The 25,354-nt window shown below is 40.2% G+C and overlaps 1 protein-coding gene across 1 annotated transcript; it reads right to left on the reverse strand.

Annotated features, from left to right (window-relative positions):
* Window positions 1–1,071: 1,071 nt before the first annotated feature.
* pithd1 (PITH (C-terminal proteasome-interacting domain of thioredoxin-like) domain containing 1) lies at window positions 1,072–14,454 on the reverse strand. The gene is made up of 6 exons (XM_048612859.1): window positions 14,158–14,454; window positions 11,611–11,654; window positions 9,992–10,069; window positions 7,964–8,068; window positions 6,722–6,830; window positions 1,072–2,565 (listed from the first exon to the last, which is right to left on the reverse strand). Exons 1-6 carry the CDS (start codon window positions 14,344–14,346, stop codon window positions 2,464–2,466), a joined length of 627 nt encoding a protein of 208 aa, XP_048468816.1. The 5' UTR covers window positions 14,347–14,454; the 3' UTR covers window positions 1,072–2,463.
* Between the last annotated feature and the right edge of the window lie 10,900 nt (window positions 14,455–25,354).

The following is a 25,354-nucleotide window of genomic DNA, read 5'->3' on the forward strand; positions in this document are numbered from 1 at the left end:
TTAAGTGACTCCACATGTGACAGTCACATCAATCAACAAGAATCAACTGGAATTTCAGCAGGTGGGTGGCTAGGTCATGCTGCATTTGTGCTTCAGAATCTGAGTACTTGAAAGTAGTTAATAGATTGCAGTCTTCCACATTCTGGTCTGGGTTGTGTATATTGTAGGTTGCCAGGGAAAGTAAGGGTAGAAATTGGATATTCTGACCACAATTTTCCTATCATCCTTGGATATGAGGGTAGTGCCAGATGATTGGAGGATTGTAAATGTTACATGCTTGTTTAAGTAAAAGGGAAGAAGGTCAAATTCAGCAACTACTAGTCAATCAGCCTAACATTGGTGGTGGAACACTAAGACACAATGAACTAGGACAAAATTGTCATTTTGAAAGGCAACCCCTCATAAATGGAACTCAGTATGGATTTGTTAAAGACTAATCTTACTTGACTAACTTGGATCTTTATGGGATTCAATGTCCTCCACTGTGGAAGATTTAATCCTGAAGGCAAGAGTCACAATCACAACCAGCACTGTTTTTCAACCAGCCAGAGGACTAGTCCTCAAATGAATCACACTAAATAGCAGATGTTACTTTCCAAATCATCTTAACATCTTAGCATCTTAACTCTCTTGCCCCATTTTACATTTATCAATACTGTGCAGCTGGAAAAAGAAAATGCAAACTGGTGCCTAGAGATGAATTTCATCATAGTAAAGCTGGAACGTGGAGGCTGTGAAGAGGAAAGAATGGAAATTGTGATAAAAGTTCTGGAAGAACTGAAAAAGATTAACTAGGAGACACTTCTTGGATGCCAAGTAACAACAACCATCTTTGGAAAGGATTTTCATTTAAGGATTCAATTTTATTTTCTATCCTGTTCACCAATAACCTTCACTCCTGTAAACCTCGTTGTTGTAAATTTTACCACAAATGATCAATTTTGCAACAATTAAAGGGTATCATTTCAAGCTTAGCAAGCAGTATGGAAGATTTAAATTGTTTGGACAGTCTAGGTTGACTGTAGGTGTGAGGCAAATTTTAAGTAAAACATACATCAATAGCTGGAGAGATTTATATTCATTTGTGGTTTACACTTTATTGCCATCATGTAATTGCATACACGAGGCACGTATACAAGACAGCTCACTCACAATTATGTATTGTGTTGAAAGTCAACTGTAATACAACTATTTTTAAAGACATATTTATTAAAAACTGTTTACCAGCAAATATTAGTTAAGTAATCTGCAATGTAACTGCCAAGCAGAGGTGAGAGGATCACACATCACCAATCCAAGAACAGCAATAATTTTCAAGTTTTATTTTCTCTTCAAAGCAATGGTTGCATTTTCTCGTATCATCACAGTAACTTCCAAACCCAGAGTGTGTAACAGATAAGTTCAAGCAAAGTGGATATAAGGGCAAAATGTCAATGCAAGTTTTAAACTGTACAGCACAGTGAACCTCCATTCACCTCATTGATACACAAAGGGCACAATGATCTTCATGGTTACGTAATCTAATGCATAAAGGCATTCAGGAAAAACAGCAACTTGTAGACAAAGATTGAAAAGACTGATAGCGATTTATTTAGGACCAATAAGGATGTTATTGGATTATTTCATTATGAAATCAATACATTTTGCGTTAATTTCAGAGAGATCGTTTGTGTTGTCCCTGCTCCTGATCTTTGATCTCATTTAAGAGTCAAAGTAGTCTCTCTTCATAATTTCAAGATCACTGACATCAGTTTATGCTTCTTATAGCATTCAAACAGCATAGTTATGAATCTACATGTCTCTGATAAAGCTCAATCCCTGAAAATTACAAAATCAACGAGGTTGCCAATCACAGATGCAGACTTTAGGAATCTTGATTAGACATTACAGTGTACCTTTTAAATAGATGTTTTCCCATTATGTAATTAATGAGAAATACAAGTTTTAAGTGATCATGCTTGCAGACCGCGTTATTGCTCAAGAATTAAATGGCTACAGGAGTAGAAAAACATCACAAGCAACAGATTATTCCGATGTGCAGATTTTGACAGCGGCACATGGAACTCAGATTTTCAACACATATTGCCAAATACATGTGAAACACTACTGATGAAAAATCAAAATCAGGTATTTTCTTGGAAACTCTTGCTTTAGGCCAAGAATATCAAATGCTATCCACTTCTATTTAGTTGCCAAATCTGTATTTTAAGTCTTATGAATTAAAGCAGCAACTGCAGACTCCAATTAAAGAGTGAATGGTGCCTCCTTATTAATCTTCTGCTTGAACATCTTTGCTGGTTTATAATTTACAAGATAGACACAATTGTTTGAAGCTTTTCTATTGTACTGTATTCCATTTCACTGCGGATTTACTGAAGAAGTCCCTGAAATTCTAGAAGTGTTTTCTTCTTGTTAGTGCAGTCTTCATTTTTCCATACATGTTGGAGCATCAGAAGTCACATTTTAAGCAATGAAGTGTGTCTGAGGAGTGATGAGGTCAATTTTATGATCTGTAGGATTGGCAGAAGCTTCATATGTACAAAGTGTCACTTCATGTCTGTGGCCCTGTCACAAAACAGAAATTAAAATTCTACAAGCTTCATTTTGCATTAATTCTAACAAATTTTTTTGTTCAACAAAAAATTATGTCCTTTAACGGACTGAGGTCAGTGACGTGGAAGATTTTGTTCAAGAAGTGGTGTTGCATTTAAGTATTCTCAGGTCAGGTGAAGCAAAAATCGGATTACACAGAGAAATGACCTAAACTTTCGGTTAATTAAAATGCATCACGTAATATTTTTATTTATATAGATGATTTGGAGTTAGGGACTAAGTGTGGTATGTCAAAATTTGCAGATGACACTAAGGTGAGTGGTGGAGCAAAGTGTGCAGAAGACATTGAAAGTCTGCAGAGGGATATAGATAGTCTAAGTGAGTGGGCAAAGGTCTGGCAGATGGAGTACAATGTTGATAAGTGTGAGGTCATCCGTTTTGGTAGGAATAACAGTAAAATGGACTATGTTTTAAATGGTAAAAAATTGCAGCATGCTGCTGTGCAGAGGGACTTGGGTGTCCTTGTGCATGAATCGCTGAAGGTGGGATTGCAGGTGCAGCAGGTGATTAAAAAGGCAAATGGAATTTTGTCTGCCATTGCTCGAGGGATGGAGTTTAAAAACAGGGAGGCTATGCTGCAGCTGTATAGGGTCCTGGTGAGGCCACACCTGGAGTACTGTGTGCAGTTTTGGTCTCTTACTTGAGAAGGGATATACTAGCACTGGAGGGGTTGCAGAGGAGATTCACTCGGTTGATTCCAGAGCTGAGAGGGTTGGATTATGAGGAGAGACTGAGTAGACTGGGATTATACTAATTGGAATTCAGAAGAATGAGGGGAGATCTTATAGAAACATATAAGATTATGAAGGGAATAGATAAAGTGGAGGCAGGGAGGTTGTTTCCGCTAGCAGGTGAACCTAGGACTAGAGGGCATAGCCTCAAAATAAAAGGAAGCAGATGTAGGACTGAGGTCAGGAGGAACTTCTTCACCCAAAGGGTTGTGAACCTGGGGAATTCCCTGCCCAGTGAAGTGGTTGAAGCTACCTCGCTGAATGTTTTTAAGGCAAGGCTAGATAAATTTTTGAAAGGTAAAGGAGTTAATGGTTATGGTGAGTGGGCAGATAAGTGGAGATGAGTCTCAAAGATCAGCCAAAATCTTATTAAATGGTGAGGCAGGCTCGAGGGGCTAGATAGCCTACTCCTGCTCCTAGTTCTTATGTTCTTATTTCACATACAAAGATCTGTGCTCTGTATAAGTAAGTGAGGTTTCCAATTTAGTGCAAAGCTATGGCAATGTTCTGTGCTCTGGACACACTAGGAACTCAGTTGAAACTACACTAACAACACCCTTTCATATGTCAGGAGCAAACTTACACTCCCATCTTTCTAGCTTAGGCTGAAGCTTAAGCATCAAAAGATGATTTAAGTCACAAATTTAACATCTCTTTCCCCCAAAAATGTAATTTCTATCCTGATGTTGGAGGCAATATGATGAGGACTACAATACTGCTTAAGAAAGACAGAATTACCATCCTCCACTCTTTGTAACCATATTCCACCAAAACTGCTGCCCATATTCCATTCAGTACCAAGTCCTGCTCGATCTTAACCTATTTGGCTTCTGATTTTTGAATGCCTCTTATTAAAATTCTCATTCTTGTATTTAATTCCATTCATGACCTGATCTGTCTAACTCCAGAACTAAACTCCAAACCTCTGGGCACCCAATAAAAACCAAAAGAACTGCAGACGCTGTAAATCAGAAACAAAAACAGAAGTTACTGGAAAAGCTCAGTAGGTCTGGCAGCATCTGTGAAGAGAAATCAGAGTCAACGTTTCAGGTCCGGTGGCCCTTCCTCAGATGGTAGCTAGGAAAATGTTGGGTTATATGCAGAAGATCAAGTGGGGGGGCGGGGTTAAGGAGTAAACAATAGATGGGGATTGAGCCGAAAGAGAGAGAACAGCTGGACAGACAAAGGAGTGGATCTGGCTAGGTGGGTGAATAGCTGTTAATGGAGACCGTTAGTGGCTTTTGGTAGCCCTTTTGTGCCCCACCATTTGTGACCACACCTTCAAATGTATATGCTCACTTTATGAAATTCTGCCTGTAAACCTCCCCATCTCTCCACCTCTCCTTTTTGTGACTTTCCTTAAAACTACATTTTACAACTAAGACTTTGCTCAGTAATCCTAAAGAGTCATTTTTTGGCTCAGCATCCACTTTGTTGTCATATGCCCAAGAAGTTTCCTGGGGTGTTACTGAAATCAAAGTTGTTGTTGTTGAATAATAAAGAAGAAGAATTTTAAAAACTACATCTTTTTTGCAGCCATCTTGTGAATAAATAGTTGGTAGCATCATTGTCAGTTCTGTGTCAGAGTGCTCAGGAGTGTCACTTAAGAACCCCACTCTGGCATAGCAATTTCTGCCACATTTTCAGCTGATAAACACAGTGGACTGAGAAAGTGCAGGATTCTCTAGCCTCCAGGTTAACTGGGCTATTGGTTAGTTAACAAAATAAATAAATCTGCAAGTGGGTTTGGTAGCTAAATATACCAAGCCCCACACACCAAGAAGGTTCCAAGTCAGATGCCTACTTTGCATTTGAATTTGTGCTGTAATTATTCTTAGCATCTCTAGCTCAGGAATAGAACAAACCATTCTTTAAAAAAAAGTTAACATTCCTGATTATTACTCAGTGGTGTACATGAAGACAACAACTTTAGACAACTTTACACTTTAGACAACAAAGGATCTGGTACAGCTCTGATGCCCCTTAGGGTTAACAGGTAAACAGATTATCAAGCTGCTTGTCCTAAATGAAAGATGATCGGGTCAGTGTTGGGTCCACAACTAAACACATTATAGATTAACAATCTGGATGAAGGAAGTGAGGACATTGTTGCTAAGTTTGCAGATGACAGAAAGATAGGTGGGGGGACAAGTAATGAGGAGGAACTGGGGAGGCTGCAAAAGCACTTGGATAGGCTAAGAGAGTGAGCAAAGAAGTGGCAGAGGGAATACAATATGGGAAAGTGTGAGGTTATGCACTTTGGTAGGAAGAATAGAGGCACAGACTATTTTCTAAATACAGAAAGGCTTCAGAAATTTAAAGCACAGACTCAGGAGTCCTCGTTCAGAATTCTCTTAAGGTTAACACGCAGGTTCCGTTAGCAGTTGGGAAGGTAAATGTAATATTAGCATTCATTGAGACTACTAGACTACATGAACAAAAATGTACTGCTGAAGCTGGATAAGGCTCTGGTCAAACCACATTTAAAATACTGTGAGCAGTTTTGGGCTAAGGAAAGATGTGCTGGCCTTCAGCGAATCTACAGGAGGTTCACGAGAATGATGCTGGGAATGAGGAGCTTTTCATCTCAGGAACAGTTGAAACTCTGGGACTGTACTTGATAGAGTGTAGAAGGATGAGGGGGGGATCTGATTGAAACTTACAGAATACAGAGTGAACGTGGATAAGATGTTTTCACTAGCAGCAGAGTGTAGGACTTCTTTAGCTAGAAGATGTTGAACGTGTGAAATTCATTGCTGCAGAAGGCTGTGGAGGCCGAATCATTGAATGTCTTTAAGATAGAGATAGATAGGTTCTTGATTAGTAGGGGGATCAAAGGTTATGAGGAGAAAGCAGGAGAATGGGGCTGAGAAACATATCGAAATAATCAAATGGTGGAGCAGACTTGATGGGCTGAATGGACTAATTCTGCTGCTGTATCTGATGGTCATAAAAGGTACTGGAAGGCCACTGATACTTGTGGCACTGTATCCAAATACAAATCACAATATCCAGGATTGGAAGGCTAAAAGGAACAAAATTCAATGAACAAAAAAAATGGAAAAGAAGTTTCACTAGTAATCATATTTCCAGAAACAGCAGGATTATTGACTTATGTATGGAAAATATCATTCAAGTGCATGCTATTTGATCATAAGTATTACATAGTCCAAAAAATTGCAGTGAGATAACTTCAATATATTCAATGGGCACCAGTGAAATTCCACACCATCTCACTGAAAATATCTTGTGCTTTTCCAAACTCAAAGTAATATCAGTATTTGTTGTGCGATATAACTCCAAGAAGAATGTAAGCTCATGGCTGTGCATTATTTATAAGTTTTTCAAAGCTAATTTTAATGTGCTTTCAAACTCACCTCTGACCACTCTCCTCGCAAACCTACATAATAAATTTTTGAAGTCGCTGCACCAAAATTCTTGGTTATGTGAATGGAAAGATGGTGAATGTTTGAGAAACGAGCTATCCTAAAAGGGAAAAAAAAAGATAGAAATGTGATAAAGTGTTGAACACATGGTAATTCCTAATTGGGGTAAGAAGTAATTCAAATTACCATCTTCTGCAGGTAACAGAGGGTAATTATAAGATGGGCTCCATAAAGGGTAGTAGAACTTTAAAACACTGCTGTGATATCTGTTAATTTCTCTTGCAACTATAAAAGAACAGCTAAGTACACTTTAGCCATTTGGTTAATTAACTATTGTGACTAGACTGCTTAATGCCATTTGGCAAAGGTCTGCACAGATCAGCGATGGCAAAATCTTTTGGCTGGTTTGTAAGCAATGACATAGGAGTAATTTAGGCACCTAGCCTTCTAGGAGTGTATTTTTGACCACATTCAATGGTAGGAAACAATTTAAAATCGTGTACTTTATAAATGTGTCGCCTCTGTACGCAGGAACACTTCTTTTTACACTTACCTTTTGTCACTTTGGATTTGGAATTGGTATCAAACTGAAAACATAAACTGGCTTTGACTGAATTTCAACTTCGGCTGAATTTTCAGCGAGTGTTTATATTGCAGAAACTGTATTGTGATTATCTAAATTAAGTTCACTTTTGCTGTTTAGAGAAAAATTCATCTAAGCAGTGTCAATCTAAACTCAGTTCCTAAAGGTAAAGGATCAGTGTGTAAACCAAAAAAAAAACACCAAAGTAATAAACACTCAATATATTGATGAATAATTTTAGAGTTTTTGAGATAACTGGATGTGGTTTCTGGAAATTTTAAAAAATTTGGAAGAGGCTTACTTTTTTTTTAAAAAATCTATAGTCAGATGTCAGGCAAAACAAAACTAGATGAATAATTTTCTCTTCCTGTCCACCATTTATTTACTCTGAATAACTTGCATTTAGTTTCAATTCCACATTAGTACCAGTTCAAGAGATTTTAGGGGAGAGGGAACAGTGTAGCAAGGCGAGAATTAGTCTTCACCAATAGTGCGAAACATGCTTCAGTGAATCAGCAGCCAACATTTACAATGTGCTTGATGTTCTCTCTTTTACAAAATGGGCATCACTATAAAATTGGATAACAATTTGTATGTTTGACATTACTAGCGACACCAATTTACTGAATAAAATATCAAAATGGACATACTTTGTTGTATATTCTACTTCACCGGTGAGATCCCGGCTCAGCTGAAATACCTGATCCGGTTCTCTGCCTGTGTCATCAAACGACATATGTGGGATGTTCTTATACCTGATTGAAAAACAAAAATGGAATGTCTAGCATGTTCTACATAGCTTGTGAATTTCCTGTAAGTGTATAAGCATCTCAGACCATCAAATTAGCCCTTCTACTGTCAAAATACAATTTACCTCATTCCACTGTATCACCTGCTGCCCTGCACAGGCCTCCCTCTCCTATTACTGCCAGAGACCCTAGCACAGCCTGTCCCACCATGCTCCAGCTTGTTTCAAATTACGGAAAGTCATATTCCCAGTCATTACCAGGTAAAAAGTGTTAATGTGCCCTTTACTATCATGCCTGCTCATAGTTAGAACTCAGAACAATCTGAAAAGCAAAACAGGGAATTCTATCCTTGACTGAAGGAAGTGACATTCCCAGTAACTAATTTTAACTTCAAAGTGTTTTGAGGAAGGTTACATCATTTAAGAATTTATACTGCACTGATGCTACAATTGCCAAACTTACTGTGTTCATTCAGTATGCACTTTAAAGGTTTTCCAGCTCTGCATTAGGAAAACCTGCTATGCAGTCTGCTAATGCCAAGCAGAGTTAATAAACAGCCTCTATTTCCTTCCTTGTTTATTGACTATTCTCATTCCTACCTCATGACAATATCTCCCCATTTGTCACCACTCCCTCTGACCAGTTTTAGTGCCTTTCCCATACTGCCCCATCCTGACTACCTTTACTTTCTTTAAAGTTTTTTAAAATGGTGAATAGAATGCAAACATTAAAAGGTAACTCATATCCAATTTTCAAGCTTTGAATGTAGTTGTTAACAGATTGCCCAGTGGTACCTTACAATCCCCTTGCAATACTCTTTCATTTTAGGATTCCCCCTACTGTAATCCCATAGCTCAAAACCACCCTTCTGTTGGATTCAAGTATCCTTACCAACACATCTCTGCCATCAGCATAGGATAGTCAGAGTTTTAGTAGGCGGCCCACCATCTCCCCACAGCAATGAGTGATTGTAAATAACTGGGATAATTCTAGAGTTGCTAAAAATTCAACAGGGTCAACTGCATTGTGGTGGGTCAGGAGTCACATGTTGGCCAAACCAGGTAAGATGGCAGCTTCCCTAAAGAACATTAGTGAATCAGATGGCTCTTTCTCAACAATCGACAAAGGTTTTATGGTCACTATAAGACTCTTCATTCCAGATTTCTTTTATGCCATCAGCACAGGATGGTCACAGTTCTAGTAAACGTTCTACCACCTCATCCAATAGAACCTTTATTGGAACCTCCCACGAGATTATGTAAAATGCATGGAGTACACAGTAAAATAAATTGTACATGATCTATCGCAGGCTTGACGGATTGAAAGGTTTTTGGCGTACATGTAACTTCAATCATCTGCTAAATTTCAAGACTTTTTCTATTCATTCAGGGGATGTAAGCTTCGCTGGATAGGCCAGCATTTATTGCCCCTCCTTACTTGCCCTTGAGATAGAGCACTTATGTGAGGATGTAGAGCACTGAATACATTTTTGTTATTTGGTGGTGTCACAGCTAAATAAACTATTCAGATCTACCACTTCCAATCCCCAAAATAACCCAAGTTAATGTTCTCAAAATAGTGTGTTTTCTGACAATTTTTTGCAGTACTCAAACAACATCTAACTCACTGATTCACACTTGTATAGTTTGGAGTCATTTTGCTTAGGCTAGCCATCACTTTCAGAACATTTGACAATTTGGTAATGCAGCTAAAAAAACAGTACCTTTAGATTAGAAAAAATGTATTCAACGACTAAAAATGCAAAAACATGTATAGAGCTCTCTACTAGAGCCACATGATTATACTTTTGCTATGAAATTGTCAAAGATGCAACTTTTCCAATGCAATTAAATAGAGTTATATATTTTAATAAGTTTTTAAAGTGCTAATGCTAAGTAACTTAAAATAATAAAATTCTTTGGCACTTACAGTCTCATTTCTGAAGGATGGGTATCATCGTCATCTCCTATTATTATTATTCCTTTGAGCTTCACATTGCCAGTGAAACTGAAACAGGATAAAAATTAATTATCACTTTAAACACCTCAGCAGATCGAGACTTATTCTGGTACGTGCAGATATACAGCAGGCTCCCTCAGTAAATCACTTTATGCAAATAAGTATAGTTAAAAAATAAATGGAATTTGAAACAAGTTTTATCTGTCACTTTTCTGCTGGCATGTACGTTCAGTTTCACATCCTTACACGCATTTTTTGATCTTCAGACTTGTTTCCTATACTTGATGCTCCACCCTGCCTTCTGAAACTCACTCCATAAATTACTATCTTTGTCGCTTTAAAAAAAATCTTCTCTCAGTCTTACCCTTCTTTTTCGGCCCCACACACTGATTTCTGATGGGTGCACTGGTGCCAAACATCACTTCTCACAAACAACATTTCTGCTGTTGGGAACCTCAATCGAAAGGGAAGCTGCTTAATTCTATCAGGGCTCTCCCATGGAAAATGGCCATATAAAAACCAGCCCATAGTGTCACAAGAAACATTTTGTTTAACTACAGATTCTGGATTTATTTTCAGTTGTCTTGTCCTCTAAAGTTTAATAGGGACATTAAACTTCAGAGGACAATACACCGTGTGGCAGATAACTTAAAATTCAATAAACAACAGTATTAACATTTTTTTTGGGACGTAGAGAATATAAAAGCTAAAAAGAAATAATGAGCCTTTTATTAACCATTATCAAGATCTCAGTTAGGGAATACCATATTGAGTTTCACATTTGTAGAAAGAATATTAAAGCTTTATGAAGAAAAGTGTTCAAATTCATAATAATTCTGCCTAGTAATGAAGAAATACAAATATGAAGGAAGGCTCAGAAATTTGGTTTTCTTTCATTTGAATATTGCAGATTATGGGATGATTTGTTAGACATATTATGATGTAATAAGACAGAGTAGGTAGAAACTGATTGGCTCTTGACTCCTCAGTAATTGGAACCAGAGGTCATAATTAAAACATTAAATGCAAAAGATTTGAACAGAGGCCAGGAGAAACCTCCCATCACAGAGTTATGAAACTGTGAAATCATTTGCTGAAATAGAGGCAGAGGCATAAACCAATCAATGTTCCATATTAGATTGGATAGATGGATGTTCTTGTAGAGATAAAGGTTGACGTAACAAATGACCCAATTTCATGTTGTGGTTTTTATATACCAGTACTTGTGCATATTTGCAGGGAAGCAGGAAAAGACCAGAAGGAAAATTGGCCCCGTAACACTTTTACAGAAATCCAAAACACTGACTCATAACAGCATTATGAAGCTTGCATCAAGTTCGCCTATTGCCTGCAGCTGATGTGCTATTCAAGAAACTATGGGAAACCTAGCACCTAGCAAAATGTGTCGGCACAGGCCTGGAGGGCCAAAGAGCCAGTTCCTGTGCTGTATTGTTCTTTGTACTCATCACAATGATATGGACCTCTCAAATTTGATAGCATACAAATGCCTGTCAACATTTTCAAACTATATATATTTCAATGGGTTGTTGCAACTATGTGTAATGAGCTTATTTAAAAATGGTACTTACGGAATATTAAACAGTAGCTCCTCATCATCGTCACTTTCTACAAACTGCATGAGAAAAGTTATAAAATATATTGGATAACAAAGGTTTTTTCTTCTTTCAGTTATATCTATTAGCATTGCCATTTATTCAAAAGTTTCAGGATCCAATATCCCACATATCTAATTGGCCAATTCTAGTATTGCTTAAAACATTAAATTTATGTATAATACATTTGGTACTTTATTAAGTATGGTATTATAATCATCCAATTTTTAATCATACTAACACTAAATACCGTTCTCATGAAATTAAATAAACAGGCATTTTGTCACAATTATTAAGATAATCAGATGCAGTACATCACTGACTTACACAATTATGCTCAGCAAATTTAAGATATTATTGTTCAATAATAATTTGCAACAACTGAAAATTAGAATCATATTTTAGTATCTTCCTGTAGTTGCTGAAACTCTTAAGATGAGAGTACAGACCCCAATAGGTTCTGCAGAAATTCTGGGCACTTTTTTCTTCTCTGATTGAATTTTCTTCCAATATTCATGTCTGTATACACAACTGAGTAACACTCAACAAGACTGCTAGTGTTACAATAACAACATTCTTAACTACTATGCCACTGCAGCAGAACTGCTAATGTACAATATACAACTGTTCACTACTGTTTAGAGATTTGTAGGAGCTAAAAAAACGTTTTTTATTAATTCATGGGATACGGACATCGCTGGCTGGGCCAGCATTTATTGCCTATCCCTAGTTGCCCTTGACAAGGTGGTAGTGAGCTGTGTGGTTGAATTGCTGCAGTCATTTGGTGTAGGTAGATCTACAATGCTGTTAGGGAGGGAGTTCCAGGATCTTGGCCCAGCAATACTGAAGGAAAAGTAATATATTTCCAAGTCAGGATATTGAGTGGCTGGCAGGGAAACACGTAAGTGGTGGTGTTCCTACATATCTGGTACCATTGTCATTCTAGATAGTCATGGGTTTGGGAAGATGCTGTTTAAGAAATCTTGGTGAATTTCTGTAATGCATCTTGTACTTGGTACACAGTGCTGCTATTCAGCATTGGTGGTAGAGGGAGTGAATGTTTATGACTGTGGTCCCAATCAAGTAGGCTGCTGTGTCCTAATGACTCAAGCTTCTTGAGTGTTGTTGGACCTGCACTCATTCAGGCAAGTGGGAGTATGCCATCAAAGTTCCTAATGTGTTTTGGAGATGATGGACGGGCCTTGGGAGTCAGGTGGTAAGTTCCTCGTTGCAGAATTCCTATCTCTGATCTGCTCCTGAACCTGGGCCATCTGGCTCAGATGTAAGGACACAGCCTTCTTATTGTGACACAACACTGTACCAACAAGAGCCCCTGATTTAGATCGCTAGTCCAGTCAGCTTCTGGTCAATGGTAACCCCCAGAATGTTACAAATGCTTCAGCCTTATAGTTCGCACTGACATGTTGCCTCCCTCATTGAGGATGAGGATGTTTGTGGAGCTCCTCTTCCAGTGAATTGTTTACTCGTCCACCACCATTCACAACTGATTGTGTGAGAACTGTAGAGCTTAAATCTGATCTGTTGGTTTTACCTCTGTCAATCACTTGTTACTTATGCTGTTTGGCGTGCAAGTAGTCCTGTTTGTTTTGTTACTTCACCATGTGAAGACCTTATTTTTAGGTATACTTGGTACTGCTCATGATATGTCATCCTGCATTCTTCATCGAACCAGGATTAATCCCCTGGCTTCACGGTAATGGTACAGCAGGTGACATACCAGGCCGAGAGGTTGCAGATTGTCTCGGAGTAGAATTCTGCTGCTGCTGATAGCCCACAGCACCTAATGGATACCAATCTTGAGTTACTAGTTCTGCTTTAAGTCTGTTTACACCTTACATCTCTACTGCTATAACTTGATTCTACTAAATCTCTACGAGAATAGAAAAACAGACATTAGTTACAGCCAAGGCACTGCACTGGGGCATTACACTTAGATACCTAGTCCTGTTAACCCGGCAAATTCTTTTTTACTTAACATCAGGGAACTGATGCCACAGCCAAGTCAGCTGATCTGTAGACCAATCAAGCACTGGCCTGACATCATATATGTTTCTTAAAAAGTATAACTACCAGCCAATTACCTTCAGCAAGTTGAGCAGGAGATACTTTCACCAATCCAAAAACAAAATAAATGCACCAGATGTGGGGGCACAATATTATACTGATTATTTTTGGCAACTACACTATCCAATTAATTTCTGCTCTCGCGGTTCATGATATGACTGCTATCAGATGGCATCCTCGTGATCGCTTCTGGGCAGTGTTTATTCCGTGAGGTTTTCGATTGACGTTTCTTTTCCATCCCGAATAACGGATTTACTGTAAATCTCTGATCCCAGGCCTGTCTCTCTGCGGTACTGTACTGCAATCAGTAATTTACATTGAACAATATTTGGCTCTGAAACTACGGTGGGATCAGTATTTGAGGCCTGTCTCCCCCACAGTACAAATCCAAGGTAGATCTGAACTAGGACAACTATCTCTTGACACTACTGGTCGCACCTTAGTCCGGTCCTGCCTCTCCTCCCAGGGTTTGAAGACCAGTTTGCCAGAGCCCTCACTCGCCTCATTCAGACACTCCAGCCTCTCCTGGTCGATCTTCCGAAAGAGGCCATATTCCAGGCCTCTCTCGGCGGGGTCCGGCTGCCCCTCGCACTGACACTGGCCATGCCCATGGCTGTGTCCAGACATCTTCAGCCCAGCCTGTTGCTACGCCGCAAAATGAATTTGCGCAACTGTCGTGCAGTGAATCGGCGCGAGCTTGTCCGCGAGACTACGATCACATGACATTGAGACAGTGTGGGAGATGGAAGTCTTGCACATACGACATCTTTATATCGGAAGTGTAGGGCGGACATGGTATTTCCTGTTTTAAATAACAACACAAACTTCTCTCGCTTGTCTTAAAACAACATACCTACACTATACATCGGAACACGGACTGAAAAAGAGCAGTTTCAGAGCCGCAACAGATAATAGCTAGCCCGTAATGATAATTGAAAGTTAGGGAACAAGATGCATCTCAGGTGAAGTAATGGATGTTGTATTCGACGAAGAATCGTTCAGGTCGATTGCATAATAAAGAACAAGCTTCGCACCTGAACAGTTGGGAGAGAGCACATCTTGATAGCAGGTGTGCTTGTGAAGACAGTAGGAACTTGGTGCAGAGAGGATGAGGTACTTTTTTGGTTTATAGTTTGTAAGGACTATATAAATGAGGACTAGGGCCCAAATAATTTATATTCTTTGATAGTAAATATTGGTTTAATTTCAAAGGGGTAAGTCATTGGCGAACTCAAAGCAGTGGTGCACTCTCCCTGCTCCATTTTGAAAGCCAGGAATGTTTCCAATGCACGGAGCCAGCATATGTATAGGAAGAGTCTTCAGCTGCGGCTCCTGGTAGCCCGGGTTTTGGAGCTGAACGGCAGCTAGGGATTCCATGACGCACCCGCGAGGTGGAGAGTATCATGGACAACACATATAGAGAGATGGTCACTCCACAGGCAGAAAGAGAATGGGTGACCACCAGGCAGTGCAAGAGTCTCCCCTGCAAAACAGATATACCACTTTAGATACTGTTGAGGGGAACGGCCTATTCAAGGGAAAACAGCATCAGCCAAATTGGTGAAACCACTTTGACACTGCTGCACAGGGGCCGAGTAAAACGTATTGGAATGCAATAGTTATCGGGAATTCAATTATGAGGGAAATAGGCATTCCTGTAGCCGTATTGAAATTCCAGGTTGGTATGTTGGCTCCCTGGTACTGGCTAGGATGTATCAGAGCAGCTGCAGGTCATTCTAGAAGAAGTGTAAACAGTAATGGTCACAACACACAATGATGCAAAAAACACAGCGGAAAAAATGAGGGCCTAAAAGGAGAATTTAGGGAGTTAGGAAATAAGTTGAAAAATAGGACTTCAAAAGGTAGTAATATCAAGATTACTACCATTGCCATGCGTTGGTCAGTGTGGAAATAGCAAGATATATCAAATGAATATGTGGCTAAAGAGAGGGTGTGAGGAGTAGGGTTTTCAGATTGAGGCACCAGGACTGGTTTTGCACGAGGTGGGACCAGTGCAAACTGGATCAGTTCCACCTGGGCAGGAGCAGGACTGATGGCCTAGGGGGAGTATTTCCCAGAGTGGTTGGGAAAGCTTTAAACTAAAATGTCAGGGGGATGGAAAGCTATGTCAGGAGTCAAAGGAAGAGGAATCAAGGACAAAAACAAAAGACAGAAAGCAGAATAAGAAAAAATGTTAGGCAGAGAAATCATGGGCCAGTATCATACAAGGCCACAGTGTAAAATAATGGGAATAGGACAAGTAACGTTAATGAAGAAAGCCTTAAGTGTGTGCATCTTAATGCATGGAGCATTCACAATAACTTGGATGAATTAATCATGCAAATAGAAGGAAACATGATATAGTCAGGATTACAGAGACATGGCTTCAGGGTGTCCAAGGATAAGAACACAGTATTTAGAAAGGACAGACAAAAAAAAGTGTAGTTGCATTGACAGTTGAGAAAATTAACGCAATATTGAGGAAAGATATTAGCTCAATGTGGATTCTGTATAAGTGGCACTGACAAACACAAGGCATTTTATACATAATATTAGGAGCAAGAAGGTAACTAGGGAGAGGTTAGGTCCACTCCAGGACAAAGGAGGGAATTTACGCATGGAGACAAAAGGAAGTGGGTGAGCTTCCTGATGAGTACTTCACATCGGTATTCACCAACAGAAGGACATGGATGATGGTAAGTTTAGAGAGGGTATGTTGGGTGTCTTGAAAAACATTAAGTTAGATAAGTCCCAGGGTCAGATGGGATCTATCGTAGGATGCTGAAGGAGGCAAGGGAGGAGATTGCTGTGACAGATCTTTGTAACATTTTCAGCCACAGGTGAGGTCCCAGGAGACTGAAGAATAATATTGTTCCTTTGTATAAGAGAGACAGGGATAATCCAGGAAATTATAGGCTAGTGAGCCTTAAATCAGTAGCAGGGAAATAATTTTTAGTGATGGATTTACTTGCATTTGGGGAAGAATGGACTTATTATGGATAGTCAAATGGCTTTATGTGGGGGAAGGTCTTGTCTCACCAACTTGATTGACATTTGAGGAAGTGACAAAAATGATTGATGAGGGTAGGGCAGTGGATGTTGTCTTACTGAAGCATTGACATGGTCCCTCATGGTGGACTGATCCAGAAGATTAAGTTGCATGGAATCCACAATAAATTGACAAGTTAGATACAAAACTGGCTTAGTCATAGAAGACAGAGTTGCTGTGGAGGGGTCTTTTTATGACTGCATGTCTGTGATCGGTAGTGTTCTACAAGAAGTAGTGCTGGGACCTGTGTTGTTTGTAACTTTATATATATACACATTATAAATGATTTGGATGAAAAATGTAGATGGTCTGATTTGTAAATTTGCAGATGACAGAAAAGTCGGTAGAGTTGTGGATACTGAGGAAGGTTATCAAAGGATACAGATTTTAGATCAATCAAAGTTGGACAGAGAAATGGCAAATGGAGTTTAATCCAAATGTGTGAGGTGATGCATTTTGGGAGGTCAAATGCAAATGGCAAGTTTACACTAAATTACAGGACCCTTAGTAGCATTTATATACAGAGGGATCGTGGTGTCCAACTCCATTGTTCCCATAAAGTGGCAACACAGGTGGATAAGGTAGTAAATAAGGTGCACAGCATGCTTGCCTTCATCAGTTGGTGCATTGAGTATAAAAGTTGGCAAGTCATTGTTGCCTATCTCTGAGAGACAATATACACATAGAGCTCTATAAAACCACAATTCATTTATTAAGTACTTAAACAAATAACACACTTTTAACTATATCTGTCACTGTCTTTCACTACCCTGATTTCTGTAACTAAACCCAAATGTTATTAGCCAGGAGAATCTTGCAGCCGGCCAAGCTGAGACCCTGTACGATATCTTCACCATGCCTCCTAAGGTAGGGTACTGCTTTCAAACATTAATCTTCAAAGCGTTGTTGAACAAAAGGATTTTTTCAGGCTCTTTATACACAAGCCTTTGTGTGAAGTATGTGCCTTATTTGGAATTATGCATGCAATCTGAACGTTTTGTCCAAATGCATGCCTTCTTTCGACTTATCCATGTACATGAGCAATACCAAATGTTTTGCCCAAATGTATGCTTTACCTGATAGAAACAGCAGTTCCGGATTTCATAGCAGACCTGACTGACTCAGCATAATTCCATTCACAAAGCAGTCCATTGTTAGGCTTCTTTTCAGTTCTTGTCAGTTCTTGTTATCTTCAGCCTTATCCAACATCATGTTGCAGCTGTGTAAAACTTTAATTAAGCTGCATTTGGAGTATTTTATGCAGTTCTGTTCCCCAAACTGTAGGAAGGATGTGTAGAATTTGGAGAGGGTGTAAAAGAGGTTGCCAGGATATTGAGTTCTGAGGAAGGGTCACTGGACCTGAAATGATTTTTTTTCACGGATGCTGCCAGACCTGCAGCAACTTCTGTTTTTGTTCCTGATTTACAGCATCCACAGTTCTTTCGGTTTTTATTATGTATTTAACTCACTGCCATGTCTCTTCTAGGCATGCCCACCTTGAAGAAATCCTGCTCTCGTGTCTGACAGGATTTTCCAATTTTTTTTGTCTGCCGACATTAATTTTACTCACTTCCTGGTGTTTGACCAAGTATTTGCAAGAACTTGTTTCTGTAGCCGTATCACATTCCTTAGTGACTCCATCTGGCTCAGACTCACCCCACATGGATTCCAACTTAAGTTTCATCCCTCAGGTTTTGAATCCTCCCAGGATCAGACATATCTTGTGACATTCAACATTCCACAGACAGCTGCTCTCGTCACATCCTGAGATCCACACTCAGTGCCGTGCAGCATTATATGCACACTTTCGATCTTTCTCTGCAACAGCATTGCAACACGCTGGCTCAGGGTTGCACCACTCTGCAGTTCCACTTCATCCTCTGCTCGTTCACCACGCTAACAAACTTTTTCTTTTCCTTTCAGGCATCAAGGCCCACAAGATACAACAACTCCGAGATATACCTATGGCTTTCTAGAACCTTCCTCTCCTCCCCTTCCCTCTGATTCCATCACCTCCTCCAATCCCACCTCCTATCAGGTATTCACCATCCTACCTAACCTTTTCTTTGAAGCTAAATGTTTTGTACTAAGCAGATGTCTCAGATTTATTCTCTGCGTGCCCACCTTAATGAATTGTGGGCACAACATGACATTGTTGAACTCTTCTTCAGCTGTCTTCGTCTCCATGCCTATTTCTTTGGACAAGAGTCCTCTTCCCATCCCACAGACCCCTTCACCCAGTTCCAGCGCTCTCCCTCCACCTGGACCCATCCCTCTGGCCTTTTACCTGGACTCAATCTGTTCATCGAGAATTGTCGATGTGATGTAGGTTGCCTCAATTTCTCTAGCCCCACCCCTCACCAAATTCAACCTAGCCCCCCTCTGAACTGACTGCACTCCGCGCACTTTGATCTAACCCTGACTTTGTTATTAAGCCTGCTGATAAGGGTGGTGCTGTTGTAGTCTGGCGTAATGACCTCTACATTGCAAAGGCTGAGTGCCAGCTCTCAGATACCTTCTCCTATCTTCCCCTGGACCATCACCCCACCATGACACATCAGGCCATTATATCAACTATGGTAACTGACCTCAATTCATCTGGTGATCTCCCCACCTACTGCCTCCAAGTTGATAGTCCCCCAGCCCTGCACAGCTCGCTTCCATCACCTTCCAAGAATCCACAAACGGGACTGGTCTAGGCGGATCCATTCTTTGAGCCTGCTCCTGCTCCGCAGAACTCGACTCTTCCTACCTTGACTCACTGTTCTCTCCCCTGGTCCAGTACCTGCCCAAATGAATCCATGATTCTTCTGACGCTTTACGCCAGTTTCAAAATTTCCAGTTTGCAAGCTCCAGCTGCCTCCTTTTTACCATGGATGTGCAATCCCTTTACACACCCATCCCCCACCAGGATGGTCTTAGGGCTCTCTGTTTCTTCATGCAGCAAAAGCCTGAACTGTCCCCAACCACCTCCGAGCTCATCCTCACCCCCAACAATTCTCTTAACTCCTCTCATTTTCTTCAGGTCAGAGGGGTGGCCATGCGTATTTGCATGGGCCCCAGTTATGCCTGCCTTTTCATGGAGTACGTGAAACATTCCTTGTTTCAGTCCTATTCCAGCCCCCACCCACAACTCTTTCTCTGATATATCGATGATATCATTGGTGCTGCTTCCCTTTCTCATCCGGAATTGGAAAAGTTCATCGATTTTGCTTCCAATTTCCACCCTGCCCTCACTTCCACCTGGTATATTTCTGACTACTCCCTTCCTTTACTAGACATCTGTTTCCATTTCTGGGGATAGTCTGGTCACTAATATCCACTATAAACCCACTGATTCGCACAGCTGCCTGGACTATACATCCTTGCACCCTGCTTCCTGTAAAAACTCCATGCCATTTTCTCAGTTCCTCTGTACCCATCACATATGTTTAGATGAGGTCAACTTCGACAAGGGAGCCTCCGAAACGTCCACCTTCTTCCTCATCTGACGATTCCCCAGCACCGTCGTTGACAGGGCCCTCAACCAGGTCCGACCCATCTCCCACACTTCCACCCTCACCCCTCTCCTCCCTCCCGTGACAGTGATAGGGTTCACCTTTTCCTTACCTACCAACCCACCAGCATCCGCATCCAGAAGAAGCCATTTCTGCCACCTCCAGCGAAATGCCACCACCAGACGCATATTCCCCTCCACTCCCTTGTCCGCCTTCCACAGGGACCGTTCCTTCTGGGACACCCTAGTCCACTCTTCCTTCACCTCCGACACCCACCCAGAGCCCTGCAGCACCTTCTCCTGCAACCGGTGAAGGTGCAACTCCTGCAACCGGTGAAGGTGCAACACCTGCCCATTTACCTCCTCCCTCTCCAGTATCCCAGGGCCCAAACATACCTTCCAGATGAAGCAACACCTCACCTGCACTTCCCAGAATTTGTCTGCTGCTCACAATGTGGTCTCCTCTACATTGGTGAAAATGAAGCATAGACCGGGTGACCATTTCACAGAACATCTACATTCTGCTCGCAAAAAAGACCCTGAGCTTCCAATTGCCTGCTACTTTAATACACCACCCTGTCCTCTAGCTGAAATCTGTCTCAGGCTTGCTGCAGTGTTCCAGCAAAACTCCGCGCAAGCTAGAACACCTCATTGGGGAGGGGACCCTGCAGCCCTCCAGACTCAATATCAAGTTCAATAATTTTAGAGCCTAAACTCTCCCATGTCCTAGCCCCCCTACCCCACACACCAGGCCTTGTTATCACATAGCTTACCATTACACACTACCTCTTGTTAATCACTAACAGTCCCTATTAAGCTATTTAGCCTCCTAGCCAGATCATTATCAACTTGTTTGTCTATCCAACTGCTCTTTTCTCTTTGAGCTCTATTCTTTATCGTATTGTTTATTCTCTACCCCATCCCCATCCCTATCTTCTGCATATAAACTGACGCTTTCCTAGCTACCATCAGTTCTGAGGAAGGGTCACCGGACCTGAAACATTAACTCTGACCTTTTTCTTCACAAATGCTGCCAGACCTGCTGAGCATTTCCAGTATTAGCTACGAAGAGTGGTTGGATAAACTTGGATTGTTTTTGAGTGTCAGAGGCTGAGAGCCAACCTAATGAAAGTATATAAAATTATGAGGGGCATGGATAAGGTGAATGAGTCTTTTTTCCCAGGGTGGAAATGTCAAATACTAAAGGGGAAATGGGGAAGAACACTTGGTTTAAGGAGAGAGGGGGAAAGTTTAAAAGATGTGACAGACAAGTTTTTAAAAAAAAAAACACAGGATGGTAGATGCCAAGAATGCACCACCAGGGTAGGTGGTAGAAGCAGATACCCTAGTTTAAGAGGCATTTAGGCAGACACCTGAACAGACAGGGAATAGAAGGATATATCAGTAAGCAGATGTGATTAGTTTAGAATGCCATCATGGTTGGTACGGATATGTTAGCCTGAAGAGCCTGTTACTCTGCTGTATGATTCTATATTTCATATTATATGTTAAATTTAATGTATATCACTGACTATCAAAACACAGTACACATTCAAATACATGTTCAAATGGTCAAAATTATAATCTCTTTAACCTGTTTACGGAGTTATAGGCAACTGTAATTAAGAATCTGACATGTAAAACATTATTCCTGGTTTTTGTTGTGTAAGTGTTATGATTCCAACTAATGGTACTAGTGGACAAGTCAGATCCTGGAATTAAAGGTTAACAAACAGGAGGCTGGAAGAACATAGGAGGTCAAGCAGCATCTGGAGGAAAGGAGCATGAAATTTGGCTTGATAGATCATATTTTAAATTTTTTTTTGCTGTTAGTTAATATGTTGGTTAGTCAAACTTTTTTTACATGATGCTGCAAATGTTTTTTAAACAACAACAAATTTATTACACAAAAAGAAAATAAAATAAAATAAAATCAAAGCTCTCTCTCTATAAATACATTACACGTTTGGAAAGATCTTAATACAAACATCGAAGAAATTACAACCTATTTCCCAACACCATTAAATTAGAGTCTCAAGACCAGAGAAATTACACTCCTATTCAACACTTTAGGTTTCTATATTGACTGCTTTCCAGATCATCTCTTTGCACTGCAGAGAATATTTGATGATTTCCCTTCAGCATTGGCTGAAATTAATTCTTTACAAACCTGAGATCTTAAACTGTTTTCCTTCTAATCACTTGCAGATTGCTGTCCAAACTCTTCTGGTCTGAAAGCTGCACATTTAAGACTCTTCTGCCAAGAGTGACTGGCTTCCCAGAAGTGAACCCTAATCTTGCTAGGAGAGACAGTAAAAACTTCCCTTTGATCTTCATTCTAGTTGTCATTAACTGAAGTGAAAACAGTTTTGGCTTGATCTGTCTGTCATAAACTCAGAAGTATAAACATATTTCCATTAACACCACCGAGGTTTGCAGTCACTTACTTTGAGCAATTCTGGATTTAGGTCACTCCAGAATGATTCTGCTGACTTGAAACAAAATCTCACAACAGTAACCGACATCCATCTGCATCTCTTTAAAACAATCCAATGTTGAATGATGATAATATGTATTACACAACTTTCATCACATAAAGCAATTTAAAAATGTAGCTAAGGCAAGCCATTAACAGTCTACTGAATTCAAGTGCAACAAATATTTTTGCATAAGAAATTTAAATGTTTTCTTCAATTTATTCAAATAAATGCTGTTTTACTGGTTGAGGGTTCAGACATTAGTTGTACTTCATTTTCTTGAATCTTTTAAAATTTTAATTTAAACTGTTTTTAATCAGCTCTAAAATATACCAAAGGTAAAAATGTATTGGAGTACTGAATTGTTGGGTCAATGTTTGAAGTCATAAATAGTGCTCTTAATTTTTCAGTTTTCATTTTAAAACAATGCAATCCTTTCCAAGTTCATTCTCCAAGGGGAGGCAATGGCCTAGTGGTATTATCCTGTTAATCCGGTGACCTAGATAACATTCTGGGGACCTTTGAATTCAATAAAATATCTGGAATTAAGAATCTAATGATGACCATGAATCCATTGCCATTGTCGGAAATACCCACCTGGTTCACTAATGTCCTTTAGGAAAGGAAACTGCCATCCTCACCTGGTCTGGCTGACATGTGACTCCAGACCCACAGCAATGTGGTTGACTCTGAACTGCCCTCTGGGCAATAAATGCTGCCTGATCAGCGACACCCTCATCCCGTTAAAAATAAAGAAAAAAATATTTTTTAGGATATGGTATCAATATAGTGTCAAGGGCCAATTATTAACCATCTCTAGTTGTCCTGAGAAGGTAGCAGTGTTACTCAAACTTCAAACTCCAAACTCCAATTTGATTGGCAATGAAAGGACTTTGCGACATCCAATGACCATGAAAGAGCTAAATAAATGCATGTAATATATTGCTTTTGTAAGGGTTTGAAAGTCCCTTCCAAATGCATGCAAAATTTGACGTAGTATAAGTCATCAATCTAGCACCAGACTGGGCAAGGATTGCTGGTTTTCTTCCCTAACAGATAATTCTTTTTAACAACATGTCAGCTCCATGATCATTTAAAATAACTGATGGTAGCTCTATTTTCAGAGAAAGATTATTTTAATTGAATTCAAATTCAAAAACTGCACGATGAGATTGGAAATTACTTTGTCTGGATTCTTAGACAAGGACGCTGGTTTACTAGTATAGTAACGTATTATGCTACCATCTCTAAGATTACATTATGCTAACATTATCTGTATTACTAACATTTGGAGGCTAGTGTCAAAATTGAGGAGTGTCTCACAGATTAGTCATGCACTAGCCTGACACAGTCATATCCATAACCCTCAATATTCCAGCACAACATCACCACCATTCGTGGTTATGTCCTGCCCCAAAGGCACAGGTGGTGGCACAGTACTGCACAGTCAAGAGGGAGTTGCCCTGACAACCCACAATATTGACTTTGGACCCCATTAAATCTCACTGTATCAGGTCAAACATAGGCAAGGAAACCTCCTGCTTATTGCCATGCTCCCTCACACCTCTTCAGCTGAAGAATCATCATCCATGTTGAACACTATTGGGTGGAATCACGGAGGGTGGCGAGGAAACAGAATGTACTCGGAGTGGGGGACTTTAATGTGCATCACCAATAATGGCTCAGCAGCACAGCTTTTGACCAAAATCCAAAAGTATATAGTTGCCAGATCGTCTGGAGCAGGTGGTGAAAGAGCTAACCAGAGGGAAAAGCATACATAATCTAATTCTCACCAATCAGCCTGCCACAAATGCATTGTCCAAGACAGCATCAGTAGGAACGGCCATTATGTAATCTTTGTGGAGTCAAAGTCCTGTCCTCACACCACAAAGAATCCAGCCATCATACTGTGTTGCACTACCACTGTGTTAAAAGCGAGGTGTCAACCTGGTGAAGATAAAGCACAAAACTGCTCACATAACAAATAAGATAAGCACCAAGAGATAGACAAGGCAAAGTGATTCCACAATGAACAGATCAGATCCAAGGTCTGCAGTCCTGCCACATCCATGAAATCAGGACAGTAAGACAGCTCACTGGAGGAGAAAGTTCCACAAATATTCCCATCCTGTATAATGGGGGAGCGCAACATATCAGTGTAAAAGATAAGCCTGAACCATTCGCAACAATCTGCAACCAGACAGATCAAGCAGATGATTTAACTGGGCCTCCACCATGATCCCCAGTGTCACAGGTCAGACTTTAGCCAATTTAATTTGCTCCATGTGATATTAAGAAATGACAAAGCAATGGATCCTGACAACCTTCCAGCAACAGTACTGAAGACCTTTGCTTCAGAACTTGCTGCACCCTGACTCAATCTGTTCCACTGCAGCTACAACACTGGCATCTACCCAGCATAGTGAAAGATTACCCATGTCTGTCCCTATACAAAGATGAAAAAAAAGGACAAATCCAACCCAACCAATTACTGCCCCATCCATGTCCCTAATTATCAGTAAGCTGGTGGAACGTGTCATCAACAATACTATCAAGCAGTACTTGCTTAGAATAATCTGCCCAAACTGAACACGAGTGAGTTCTGCTAGGGCC

The sequence above is a fragment of the Rhincodon typus genome, chromosome 27, assembly GCF_021869965.1.
Source record: "Rhincodon typus isolate 14 chromosome 27, sRhiTyp1.1, whole genome shotgun sequence".
In the NCBI taxonomy this organism is placed as follows: Eukaryota; Metazoa; Chordata; class Chondrichthyes; order Orectolobiformes; family Rhincodontidae; genus Rhincodon; species Rhincodon typus.